This window comes from Lissotriton helveticus, chromosome 7, assembly GCF_964261635.1.
Source record: "Lissotriton helveticus chromosome 7, aLisHel1.1, whole genome shotgun sequence".
NCBI classification, from domain to species: domain Eukaryota; kingdom Metazoa; phylum Chordata; class Amphibia; order Caudata; family Salamandridae; genus Lissotriton; species Lissotriton helveticus.
Window position 1 is genome coordinate 1,547,402,151 of NC_136068.1, and position 14,768 is coordinate 1,547,416,918.

Below are 14,768 nucleotides of genomic sequence, written 5' to 3' on the forward strand. Positions count from 1 at the left end.
CGGGGGGTCCGAGGGCTAGTTTAACGACCTCCACAAGGTACATGCCCCAATCAATGTAACTTATAACACCAAGAGTACCTGGAAGTCACAAAATATATCTGTCACTCAACTGTTAGTCCGACACCAACACCCTACAAGTGATAGTATAGTGGGCACAAACAAAATGATAAAGCTAGGTGAAAGAAAAGCACAAGAGCAGAGGGAAAAATTCCCATCAGAGGCCACACTGTACTGACCTATTTAGCATCATTTGGGTGCCCCTTTGCTCACGAGGCAGAAAAAGTGGTCTCAGTAGTATCACTGTGACCAAATGTAAATGTGCTCAAGGTGCAGTAGGTTATCGAAAGTGAGTATGACTACTGAAAAAGCAGTGTAAAAGTATGTGAAAAGTGAAAACAAAAATTGAATAAACTGAGTAGATATCAGTAATTTATTATTATCCCCCAATTTCCCAAGTCTAAAAACAGAGTGAAAGGCACAGATTTAGCATAATATCTGTGGTTAGTAGTGGTCAACATGTTTCAGCATATCGGCGAAAGATTTTTCAATGCATTCTTCAGGACCCGATGTTATTTAACTACTGCTTTTCAATGTGAGAATTAAAAGATATCACCTGCACAGGTCAGGTTGTCCGTACAACCACACACCATTAGTTGTGGTTATTGCGCCTCACCCCACCTGGCTGCAGCTCAGGTCTAAGGGGAGCACCGCTCTGTCCGTCGATGTCTCCTGGCAGTCATCCGAACTGTCTGGGGGGGCTCAACCACAATATTACCCTTTCGAAAAAAGGCAGAGGTTGGGGCAGAGGAAGAGGGCGCAACAGAGGGGCACCCAAAGGGGTACAGTGGCAGGATCAGGCCTCACTACCAATGGAGACCAGGAGTCGGGCCAGGGGCAAAAGGAACTGAAAACACTGGTCATCAACCTATCCCACAGGACCCTGACCAATACTGAGGTAGGGGGTACTGGAAAAGGGACTTGCATATGTACCCACTCCGAGAACAGACAGGTTCCGTGACAACTGTGAAATTCAGAAATTTTTTAGGAAGATCCGACTTAAGGTGTTCTTCTATGACACTCCATCAACTGAGAATCAGGAACCCCTCCTCTTTCACTCCCAACAACGGGATGGTGCCCCCGGAGGTTCTGACATTCGAGAAAGCAGTTTTGAAGGACCTGGGTGGGATCCCCAGGGTGAGACCCTTTAATAACCTGTCCAATGCTGAAGAAACAGCAGCTAGATTCCTCGCGGAGGACACAAGTATCTCCATTAAGCAGGCAGACAAAGGGGGTGCCACCGTGATCCAATTTATAGATGACTACGACCAGGAGTGTAGACGTCTGCTTAACTACACCAGATACTACACCCCTATCTCGACTGATCCTACCACTAGACTCAGGACCGAGATTAACAGTATGGTGGTCGAAGCAGAGGCCAATGGATGGATATCCAAGAAAGAGGCCGATTTTTTGGGTCACTAGGGACCACAGGGTACCCTATTTCTACACACTCCCTAAAATCCACAAGGGTACTACCCCTACACTTGGGAGACCTATTGTGTCAGGAATAGGGTCACTCTTGGAACCACTGTTCTGGTTCTGCAACCATTTTCTACAGCCAATCGTTGCAAAGACTCCATCGTATGTATGAGATACCACGGACATATTACGCATTATAGAGAGAGTAGACAACATCTCCTTCTAGTCACCTTAGACGTAGAAGCGTTGTATACCAATATTCCCCAAAGAGAAACACTTAGTGCAGTGGAGACATGGCTAAGTAAGGAGGATTGGAGCTCCCCCACACCCATCTCATTCATCATGGGCAGTGCCACTCTTGCTCTCACAGAGAACTTTTTTGAATATCAAAAACAGTTTTTCTATTTGTCACAAGGCACTTCAATGGGGAGTACCTTCGCTCCCAGTGTGGCATGCCTGTACATGGCCACCTTCGAAGAGGAGGTCATCAGGAATACCAATAACCTATACATTAACAACATCACCCTATGGAGGAAGTTTATTGATGACATCCTGGTCTTCTGGAAGGGTGACTGCGCCACCCTCGAGGCATTCTGTGAGTGGGTGAATATGCAAAACCAATACTTAAGATTCACGCACACCATCTCAGAGACCAATATACCTTTCCTTGACCTCGATGTACAATTGACGCAGACAGGCCTCAGCACTAACCTGTACAGGAAGCCCACTGACAGAAACAGCTTACTACTGTACCAGAGCCACCATCCGAGGGCCCTGAAGGACAATCTCCCATTTGGCCAGTTCTTGCGCCTTAGACGCAATTGTAGCTCCACGAGCGATTACAGGGCAGCGGCTAAGGTACTTGAGGACAATCTTAAACACAGAGGCTATCCTGCCAAACTGGTCAAGGATTCCGCCAAGAGAGCAATGAACAACCCCAGGGAAGCACTCTTGCAAGAGACACATAAGGAGCCCACAGAGTCACTGACCTGTGTCACATCGTACACGCCTAATTCCACACACATTAAGGGAATTATCAGGAAACACTGGGGCATCCTGAACACGGTTGAGATTGAGTTCCCCCAGCCTAGATTCGTCTTCAAGAGAACGCAGAATCTGAAAGATGTGATCGTACACACTAGACCCCGTAAAAAACAGAATGTGACACAGAGAACCCTCTGGGGTCTCCCCTCCGTCACCGGACACCACCCCTGTGGTAGCTGTAGTGTCTGCGACCAGACCAGAGTGGTGAAAACAATAGCCCTATCAGATTCCTTCAGATGGACATTGAAGACACACACGAACTGCAGCACCCCTAAATGCATCTACCTGATCACCTGCCCTTGTGGCAAAATTTATCTGGGAATGACAATGAGACCAGTGAGGATCCGTATCACGGAACACAAGAGTAATATCAGATGCCAAAGGGTCACAAACAAAATGTATACACACTACCGAGAGCAGGGACACAAGCCAGATTCACTACAATGGTTGGTATTAGAGTGCCACCCTAAGACCACCCAACAGGCACTCTTTAGAATAGAACAACGATGGATACACCGTTTGTCCACATCCACTCATGGCCTTAATGATGACATTCCATGGGCAACCCTGAACAACAGATGAGCACTATTCGCCATCCTTCTTTTAACAGCAGCTCCACGTCATACATGACCCCGGGACACTTACTGTACGTATTAACACCTACATGACAGCATCCCAGGACAGTGAGCACTGCAATGCTTCGAGCATCTCTGATTACACAATACTAATGGTGGGGTGTACTATTATTCCGATCCATGTATGGAGTACTCCCCGTTAGTGAGAGACACACTTTATCAGGCAAGTACACTAACTGCTATTGCCTTGACCCTCCACTTAGGTACTCTCCGCACTACATGTGGACGGTTGTACGATTACAGATTGTTGACTGTTACCCCCACTGCCATTACTACACGTATCCCAATATACAAGCTTGGTCCTCATGGGCTATAAGCCCGCTAAACACTACTACAGACCCATACCTCTTACGCGTTCCACACAGTGGACGCTCCGTTGCACACTCCAAGATGGCCGCTACATGAAATTAGGTTCTCTTCACACTACATGTGGATGGTTGTACAATTACAGACTGTTGACTCCGTCACCCCACAACCAATACTAGGCGTGTCCCAGTCTACCAGCATGGTCCCCATGGGCTATATGCACGCTATGACTCTACTATAGAACCCATTGCCCCACCGCGTTCCACGCGGTGGACACCCCGTTGCACATTCCAAGATGGCCGCAATAACGAACCTCGTACGTGTGTTGCCCAGTGCAAGTAGCAGTCCACGACGCAGCCTGCACACGGCCCGCCTCCCAATGCGCACGCTACCCCGAAATAGTACTTGTACTCCGCCGGGAGACAGGAACATTGACCCTAGTACCGGGGAGGAGGGTAGATGATCCACTGCGGTCCACCCCTTCGACACGTAAGTTCTTCTTGGGTGCATGAGTAACGGCTGGCTACGCAGCATCTTGTAGCCGCTACCTCGAGTCTTCTTTAACAGGACAGTCGACGCCGCAGCCAAGTGCTGTGCACTGCTCTCACACAGTCGTTGCCCGGCCAAGGCCTCCTGTTGCTGGTGGTTTGCGGTGGGATGGGAGGGGGGCACCACACGGCGGGTGCCTGCCCACAACCAGGAGGGGAGTCCCATCCAGTCAGGTGGTGGCACCACTAACCTACCCCCTGCCCGCAACCAACTTTTGTCTTATAGGACACCTAATTTGGAGGAGTCCATTGACTCACCGTACCAGCTGAGGCGAATATCCCACAATAGGGAGGTGAGTCACAGCGCGGCACCGCGCACTTCCTGTGTTATCCACACACTATACTAGCTGGCTCTGTCCAGGACAGAGCGCAGGTTCACGCGCTGATATAATTTTTGAATGCCTCACTAATCAGTCACTAACGATAGTCATGTCTTCTGATGTGTGGTTGGACGCCCTCCAACTACAGGCCATTTTAATGCTCTTAGGGTTTATAACCACACCCAGATTTTACTACCAACGGTTGTACCACGATGGCGTGTACGCCAGAGGGATTTTAATCACTTCTTATCACTGTCATTCACCATAAGGGAATGAGGAAGTTGCATGTTACCAGTATGCAATTATAGGGATATTCACGATATCGTAGAGGAGGATTTATGTGAAATGATACTCCTTTTGCATACGGTCTCCCTGGGTTTTCAATGAGCACTACTGGAGCGACCGGATGTAGTGCTTTTCCTATGGTAGTTAGCAATTAGCTGCACCATTTAGTGTAGATATTTCCACTTTTCACATAATAGTTCCTGAAGAATTACCTCGGTATTTAGCAACCAGCAGGCAAGAAACATGTGGACCATAAGAGATGAGCATAGTTTCAACTGACCACCCCTCCATAGCGGAATTAACACTCTACACGTTTTTAACGAGGTGGATTACCAACCAGAATAAAGCATTATTAGGAATATCCAACCTCTTTTAACGCACTCACTGCACTTCACCATATCTGCACTTTTACGGGCCACACCCCCCCACTTCATCATACGGCAAAGGAACAAAAGATCTCCGATAAAGAGACCCTTTGCGGGTGCCCGTTGGGTATTGCAGCGCCAATCCAACGAGGAGCTGGTCCAGATGATTAAGCATGACACCTAGCTTGCTGGGTGTGTGAGGACCCTAGTTCCGCAAAAGCGGGATCCCTTTATCCCTCTTCCTCCTAGCATTACCCCTCCACCACCACTTACCTGTTGGCGGTTGGCTTCCATACCTTAGTCAACAAGGCATCACCAGTAGAGGAACAGCATTCATCTTTTGCTTTAAGGTTCTTTCTACTTAAGACAGTCCATCTTCCACCCAGCATTTTTTGCTCCGCACCCCTCAGAAGAGGAGGAGAGACTACATCGGCTGGGCCCCATAAGGGCTTCTGAGCATTTTCATTGATCATACCAAGGACCATCGGGGGGCAATCAGCTTTTGTGCAGTATCTACGGCACATAGATTGTGAAGGCAATGCAGAAGAACCCTCTGTCGAGGTGGATAGTCCTATGCTTTAAGATCTGCTATGCACATACCAAAAAGCAGCCTGCGGGAGTATTGGGAGCCCATTCCACGAGGGCTGAGGCTGCTACATGCCAATCCAATTGACATTTGGAGTGTCTTTCCTCGACATCTGCAAGGCTGCAACAGGGCCTCAGTGCACATGTTGACATAGCACTACTGCCTAGACAACCAGGCATGACTCGAAGGGCACTTTGCTCTTTCTTTCCTGTTTAGTCCGAGTCCTTACTAGGGACCCTCCACCTTTGGGAAGAACTGTTTGGGCATCTATTCTAAAGGTTTTTAATTAATTGCCTAGAAGTATCTGTCAGAAGAACTAGTTACCTTTAGTAGCATTCTTACTGGTAGATATTTACCTCACCACAGATTCCACACCGCCCTACCACCTTCCAGTTCTGTGAAATGGCCTCTTTTTACCAATTAAAAAGGTCAGAAGGTAGTGATATGCACACGACTACCTAAAATTGTTTTCTTTTCTGCTTCTGAGGGCTCGGAAGGAGTTAAGCAAGAAAACTGGCATCCGGGCTCAGGGGTGGCAGTTATATGCAGCTCTGCTTGGTAATTTCGTGGGTGGCATTGGGACCAGCATGAAGCCACCAGAATATCTTGCGGTCGTGGCAGTTTTCCAGATCCAGTCCGACGCCTGGAGAATATTCCTAAGGTGAAGAGCATGCGAGTAGATAGAGTATTCACCAGATGGCTTTACCAAAGGTAAGTAACTTATTTGACCTGGTGTATTAGATTCTGAGAAAGCCTTGGAGGGTGCTCTCTTAGTTGAACTTGATGAGCTACTATTTAGAGATGAGTATTTTTTTTTTTGTTAGGGTGCTTCATTGTGTAGGCTTTGGCTTCCCTATACAAGGTGGAAATTCACCATTTATGTTAATCCTTCACCTAGGTTGTTCTGAATGCCTAACCTTCTCATGGCCTCCAATTTCCATTTGTGAATCAGGTTAGATGTGACTTCTTGATCCCTGGGGAACCCTTTGGTGGTGAAGAACATTAACGGACTCTTCACTGTTGATGTGTAGCTGACACTAGGCTGTACACCACATTCAATTCTGCCCCAGGGCTCAAGATAAGTATGGGAATATTGGAGCTTCTTAACCTTACCTTTTTCCTGCAGAGGGTCCACTTACGTATCTGGGGTAAAAGTAACCAAGATGTTTGCAGACTTGTATAATTAAAACTTTCCACCTTTAAAGAGTAATGTGAAGAGCTGAACTACACAATACATAGTGTGGCTTGTCCTTCTGATCTTTGATAAACTGCTGAGAATGGGTTCGGAATTCATTATGTATGACTGGAGACCCATATTGTCAGCCCTACTTCTGCAGAAGCCTAAATCGAGGTTCATTGTGTCTATTACAGGATTTAAGTTCTATTACCAGGTAGCACAACTGTGGGTATTGACTGATTGGTCTAAACCGGCGGCTGATGACATTGGGGTCCATCTGGCCCAGCCTGTGATTAGGAGGGCACTGTGGGTCGGAAGTTGACTTGACAAGATTCAATGTAACTATATTTGTACCTTAGCAATTGGACACCAATCTTACTGTCTGTGTGGGACAGAACAGTGGCCAACCATGGCCTGTAATATTTCATTTCCCCTTTTCATTAGAGAAAATATACAACAACTAGCTCTTGTTTCTATTTGACAGCTGTTTGTCCAAGATTTCTAAAGATCTTCAGGATGATCTTGGAAATATTTGGGAAAGACATGATTAAGTCCCATCCCTAATTAACCTCACCACCCTAGATCAGGAAGGAAAACATCTAATAAGTATGCTGTATTGTCAAAACCTATATCCAGGTCCCCCTGGGACGAAAGGTTAAATATGTACCCAGACAATGAGATTCATAAGCCAAGACGGGAATCTCCATTGGATGAGATGAACAAAAATATGAAAACATGGAAAATAGAAATATTCATTACATAATGCTAAAATGGTGAATACTACACCTTGGTCAAATTGCATCTCATAAATACCTCAGAAAATCCCAATTGAAATATGATCCATATGTGGTGGCATTGCTCCAAGCCAATGTTTTTGGAAAGAGGCCCACTAGATCTTGGGTAACCCAATCAAGGTCACAACAGAAGAATTAATTCCGAGGTTCAGGTCCACCTCTATAAGAGTGATTCAGTCCAAAAACTCAATTCTTATTTGGCTATGCCTTTCTGCTGCATATTTATCCAGGGTCCTCTAATTCCCCTATCTTTGAGCTCTCATATTAGTGACTTTGGAACTTGTTAACAGTGGTAAGGTTCATTTAAAAAAAAAGAAATGGTTTAATATCTTTACTTTTTTTATGAACAACAAAATGGTCAGGCATCCTATAGCATCCGAAGCATGCTTCCAAAGGATACATACTTTATAGTAGCGAGCATGCAGTGTCCAAAACATCGAAAGCAATAAAGCATCAGAAGGAAATGGGAAACGTTCCCAAGACAATCATCCCATCAGTGACCACAAAACAGAGAGCCCAACAACAAGGCAAATCAATCATCAAAAGGCACTCAACTAGGGGTGCATCACCATCTAGACACAGCATCCATAATTCCCTGTCCCAAGTTATCAACCTCATCTGTCTTTGGCCCCAGATCGTAGTCACATAACCGGGGTCCCCCTTATTTGCTAAATTTGCAGGGACACCCCCCTGCTCTTATATGTGACTCATTCGGCGGTCATATACATATCCATTCCTGCCTAACATTCACTTGGTGTGGGGATCGCCTTCAAGTCCAGTATTTGGCTGTGCCCCTCTCCACCACAGTCAACCCCAGATTACAGAACAGGAGTTAAGCCCTCGGGATATCCATCTCCATCGGTATACACAGGAGGACATATTTCGGGTTAAGGGGACATCTACCGCTTGGATAGCCTGGAGTTCTTGGACAACCTTGGTCCAATAAATCTGAATGACGGGGCTACTCAAATTGTGTGTACGAAGTCTCCTCTATCCCCCGTGCATCTCAAACCATCCAGGGAAGCCGCCTTCCTCATCCTATGCAGTCTGGCGCAGTCATAATAAACTCGATGGAGTACCTTAACTGTATTACCTGGAGCCTTAACTTTATTGCAGCTTCCCCGGGATGCAAGAAAGCTGCAACCCAATCAGTATCAGCAGTCTCCCCAATGTCTGTCACCCATCTCTCTCACAATGTATCTAGAGTATCCGGGATATTATTGAGGGATTTGTAAGTGTATGAGAAGGCCTTGCTCCCAAGTTCTGCCATAAGCAACCTAGCCTCAAGCGGGGCGTATTCAGGTATGTTAATCGCTTCTAACCCTCAGCCAGCCAGCAATGCTGGAGCTGCGCAAAGTATTGATTGTGATGAAGATCATATTCCTGCCTCAGTGAGGAGAAGGGCATTAAGTCCCCATTTTCCAGGACATCGCCTATTTTGGAGATGCCAATCAAGTCCCATGGCTCAAACCCTCATAATTTCCCCAATTCTCTTATTATGCCCCCTTCACACAGTGAACTTTGACTTGCCATGTATTGTTTCTATGTTAAAAACTTTAATAAATAATACTTTGAAAACCAGTAACAATTAGAACGTTCATTTGGTATGCTGGAGCTGTAGGTCTGTATGCAAGCTTTAACTCCAACTCTCTCACTATCCTCCTTTGTTTAGTCCCAGCAGCAAAATTATCTAATTTCTTGATTTGCTTTGCTGCAGCCAGCTTTGCACCACCGAGTCTGGGATTCTTTCTCAGTAGGTCTCCAATTGAGAATCTTTTCAGTTGATGGAGAGATACATGCATTTTGCAAAGGGTTGCAATCTAGTCCATTGTTCTATCGTCAGCCATCATTTATTAACCCCAACATGTTGCTTGCAATCTGGAAGGAAAGAGTAAAACCAGTTCATGAGACTTACTCTCCCATTTTCTGAGTGGTACAGATGTAGTTCATGATACACTCTATCATACATCCATGAAAGACCTATTGATATGGCAGATAATGCCCCCCTCCCCCTGTCTGCCTAATTAAATATATTGATCAGCTTTTTTCATTGCATCACAGTCAGGCCAAGAAACAAGTGTAATGGTAATGTTCCAGGTGACCCTGTAGTTGCTGGTATATATTTCTCTTCATAACGTTTGGGACAGTAGGGCATAAGTTGATCATTATATTTATCATGAGAACATAATATTAGCTTTGTAAGGAAAACTCAAGCCTCCTCCCCCACTACCATAACTAATGTGTCTCCTGCAATAGGACCTAATAATGTGTGACTCTTTTCTTGTGAGACTTCTAGCAGTACCCCCTGGTGGAGCTGAATGGAGGCTTCTGACCTGTTTTCCCATTTTGTTCTTCCCTTCATCCTCGGATGATGCCAGTTTAAAATCTTATTTAGGTGGCAATTAGGCTTGTAATTCACATTCAATACTCACCCTTTCATATATTTTACTGATGAAGAAGAGACAATGTTTTGATGATATCAGTAGATCGAATTGGGAAATTTGGTAATTTTTCATATGGGATTATTTATAGCTTGAACGAGCTATCTAACTAAGTTTGATTCCTTTGAATATTTGGCATACAAATCTGTTCAGCTCTACGTCAGACATGCTATTTTATGTGCCCTCTTTTACAGGACGAACCTATGTTTGATGGTGAAATCTCAGGACCTGGAAACACAGAGAATGAACCCCCTGAAAGAGACGGACACTCTTCTTCACAGAGGCGCTTATCCGGATCTTTATCTGGCCTGGATTACCGATCTTTTGAGAGTCCTTCTTTAAGTGAAACAACACCAGTCAAGAAACGGAAGAAGCACAGAGAAGATAAAGAGCATGGGAACAAGAAGGCCCAACCTGCCATTCCAGCAGAACCTCTCCTGGCTCAGGTATGTGTCACAGGCTTTATACCTGCAACAGACACAAATTGTTAAATGACTAGACTTATTCAGAGGAAGAAGATATCATGGGAAACTAAAGGCTATAAAACATGTATTCCAATCATTCCTGTAGTCTCCTTTTTAGCGCTGTTCTCTTCTTGAGTTCAGAACTCCAGACTGGATGATGCAAGGGCTCTGGCATTTGGATATAAAGATAGGCAGCATGAGAGTTGATTGAGAGGGGGCCACAGTTGCCTATATGGAACCACATTGAAGTGTTGATGCCCATAGATCTTTGCTCATCCAGGAAACTATCTCCCTAATTTATACCCTGCAGTCTGTTAATTGCTGTAAACAAGGCGTTTTGTTATTTTCCTTCCTCTCTCTCTAGGTGAAAATTGAAGAGGAAGATTATGTGTGTGATGCAGAAGATGAGCTTCCAATTGACTGGCGACAGCCTAGCCCTCGGGACACAATGCTGCCATACTCCAAGTTTTCCAGCCCCGGATCCTGTGCCGACTTTGATTAGTTACTGGGAATATCTTACAAAGTGGATCAATACAGACATCCCAGTACTTTAAAAAAACATTTCCCAATATTGCAACAGTGAACAATGTTACTTACCTGCCACATTAGTTACCCTGCTTTTACATTTTTCTTGGATGTGTGTTTTATATATGAGATCTCGACACTGAAGATGTTACCTACATGTAATATTGGTTTTCTCGAATGGGAGGCATGTTTTACCACCCCGTGAAGTCAAAGCAAAAGGTCGGAGGACAAAAAAGAAAATATGCATGAAAAGAAATCAAATACTGGGAAAAGCAGGTCATCGTATTAATAAGCATACAAGTTAAAGCTGGTAATCTTGTACTAGATTTTGTGTGATATAATTACATGTGAATCCATAAAGGCTGCAGTTTTGGAGAATAAATGCTGCTCAGGTTTTTCCTTCTTTATATTGTGTGAAATTCCTGCAACGAGTGTATATGAAATTTGTGATCCTGCGTCATGAAACCAGAAGGGGCTAGCCTCCTGCTTCTCTTGAAAGAATACTTTAGTCTTTTGGAAACATCAAGTTGCTTTCCATCTACGGGAATCAAACCAACCTGTTTGGCTGAGTATTAGCTCCTTTCGTCTATGTTTTTTAATTGTTTATAGTATATTCTTTCATTGCTGGTGTGTTTGTGCTCCTTTGTGTTGGATATTTTTCAAAAAATCAGCAGTAGGTTCCTCTTTGGTCTCTTTGTTTACCCATACAAACTATATTTTTTTCCAACACGTATAGGACTATGTATTGGTGCAAATGTTACATAAACGGCTCATTGTAGCCTCAAGATATAAAGAACTAGCCTACCCGTGGCGCGTTGCTGCGATCTCCGAAGAAAGGAAATTCAAGGAAACTCGTTATGATAACATTCAATTTACATTGTGTAATTTTTATTGAAAATTATTCATTTTAATATGGAAAACATTTCAAAGTGTCGTTTTAATTCTATTTATTTATTCGCGTGCTTGTGGATACACGATTTTTTGTTTTTCTGTCTGGTGCGTACATCAGTATTCGAAAGATTATGAGGGCCCTGGGGGGCCGGTATTTTTTAAAAAATATGCCCGAAACCTTCGCGGGAGTGTACTCAACAACTTCCCAAAGTTTCATGGTGATCGGATGAATGCTGTTTTAATTCTATTTATTTATTCGAGTGCTTGTGGATACACAATTTGTTGTTTTTCCGTCTGGTGCATACATCCGTATTCGAAAGATTATGAGGGCCCTGGGGGGCAGATATTTAAAAAAATGTTATGCCAGAAACCTTCGCGGGAGTGTACTCAACAACTTCCCAAAGTTTCATGGCGATCGGATGAATGGTGTAGTAATGCATAAAGGACAAACAGACAGACAGACATACATTCGTTTTTATATATATAGATAATGTAGAGATATTGTCAGTTTTAACTCATTTGCTCATTATTTTGTTAATTTCTCAAATAGACAAACCTAAATCGTAGAATGCTAGTCAAGAAAATGTTACCTTGAATGTATGGAGTTTGGGAATCACAAATATATGGGGGCTTTCTTTGTTAATGTAGTCTGCACAATCAATTATGTAATTTTAGCACAGACCACAAAATTGTGGCAGAATCATGTTTATGGCGCACTTTTGGCTTGATGACAGACATCTAAAACAGGACTATACGAAATTATAAAAAGCAATATATTTTCTAATTATATACCACCCCAGAATCTATTGGTGGAAATGAGACCTTCCTTTACAGTTTAGGGTAGATTTCTTTAGGTCACAGATATCACCTCTGGGCTTTTTGGAAACTAACTGCAACCATATATTTTCAATATATATTTTTAATACCTACACATCATACATTTTATATTGCTGGGTGCCCTGACCTTAATTGGCTGGCTGGGACCACACGTTAAAACGTTTGTCTGATTTTCAACACTTTTTTTCTCTAAAAAATGAAAACATGGTAGGTTCCTACAGTCTTCCTCACACAGGAACATCACCCTCCCAAAGCTTGACCCAAATCTGTGTTCATCAAAACAACATGACCCCGTTCTTTAAGGCAATTGCTTTGAAATTCAAACGTGTGCAACATGTTACAATTTTCTGTATAAACAATTTTCTCCCCTATTCTTTATATATTTGGGGTAGAGTGTCGCACTTTTCCTGCCTTTTAATAAAAGGCCTCCATCCCAATTATGACAGTCTTTCTGAATGCAAAAAAACGAGGTAACTGATGTATATATAAATTTCCAATACATTCAGTTGACAACACTCACAATGTGAAAAAGTGTGTAGGCAAAATGATCCCTCACGGGCGAACCACCATTGGGATACCTGGTAGGTACTCACCAGATAAGCCCATTTTTATCATCATCGGCGGTAATTTTGTTAAAAATAAACGTGTCCAAAACAAACTATAAGTGCAGTGATGTGGTAAAGAATCTCAAAGAAGTGAGTTAAAATTGATAGGTACACACGTCTCACAATCACTTTATTCTTTACTTCGTGCAACCTATCAAGCTAAAAAGCAAAGGCTGGCTGCTATACATGCATACCATTACCATAAGCCACCATGTTTCATTGCCCAGAACACTTTTAGGCAAATTCTTTAGGGCCAAAAGTTTCTCGCCACTGCATTAAAGTTGGACACACCATTCATGTAGACTGTCAGCAAAGGGTTAAAATATAAAATTAGAATTACCCATATCAATGCACACCATGTCAAACAATCACTGTTCCATTTATTTTATTGTGTACGTCATATTTACCCTTAATCAGCCCTGGCGTCTCCTACCGGCTGTAAGGTACGATTAAAATGAAGAAAAGCCCCTCATGTGAGTCTTCCTCTCAGATTCAGCTCTCAGTCGTTATATATATGAATCTACACCCAAGAATCCCCATTATGGGACAGGAATAAAAACATTACGCACCACATAAGTTTCTAGTGACAACTATGTACGAACAGAGCTATTCATACATCGATTTCTCAACTCTTGTAATCCGTAATAATGTACTATTTCCATTTACCCAGTAACGCGGACCTTCCTGCAGCGTCACGACCATTTAAAACCCGCTCCCCCCATCTCCTTACCAGTCGGAGCCTCGCGGAGCGTGTCGTCTCCACCTGTTGCCGTGAACTCGTACCGCGTTCATGTGAAACCGCGCAGAGTACCACGTGTCAACTAACGCTCACGCGTGAATGAAGCGGCCATTTGGGATTGGGAAACCACCCAATTCTTCAGATAGCGCGACCTCTTACATATTACTCAAATCCTATAACGCATATATTTGGCGGTAAAATATTGCCGCATAATCATGCCTTTATGTCTATTTTCACCCTGTATTCAGCCAAATGTGCAACTCCCAATTAATTTATTATATTGGTTTTAGAAATTATTTGGAACTGCCACGCTACTATTTACACAATTCATCTTCTACTATGATGTCTTTTATTTATTATTTTGTAATTCCACCTTAGGTGAACATAAGAAATATTTTCAACTAAATACAAATGCTGTATAAAATCCCACGATACCATCAAGGATATTAGTTGTTATTTTCTAGGGGGATTTACAGTGTGAACTCGTCCATTTCAAAGCGAATAAACCAATATATGTTGGTAACACAGGATGCTCATGAATGGTGTGTCCAACTTTAATGCAGTGGCGAGAAACTTTAGGCCCTGAAGAATTTGCCTAAAAGTGTTCTGGGCAATGAAAATGTTGGCTTATGGTAATGGTATGCATGTATAGCAGCCAGCCTTTGCTTTTTAGCTTGATAGGTTGCACGAAGTAAAGAATAAAGTGATTGTGAGACGTGTGTACCTA

General features: G+C 43.5%; 1 protein-coding gene across 2 annotated transcripts in view; it reads left to right on the plus strand.

The window, feature by feature from the left end:
* The window catches only part of TFPT (TCF3 fusion partner), a 536,610-nt gene extending 525,236 nt beyond the window's left edge, over positions 1–11,374 (plus strand). For both annotated transcript variants that reach the window (XM_078655011.1, XM_078655010.1), the window contains exons 5-6: positions 10,175–10,426; positions 10,809–11,374. In XM_078655011.1, coding sequence (XP_078511137.1) covers positions 10,175–10,426; positions 10,809–10,946 — 390 coding nt within the window. In that variant the 3' untranslated portion in view covers positions 10,947–11,374. The remainder of the gene's footprint in view (positions 1–10,174; positions 10,427–10,808) is intronic.
* The last annotated feature ends 3,394 nt before the right edge of the window (positions 11,375–14,768 follow it).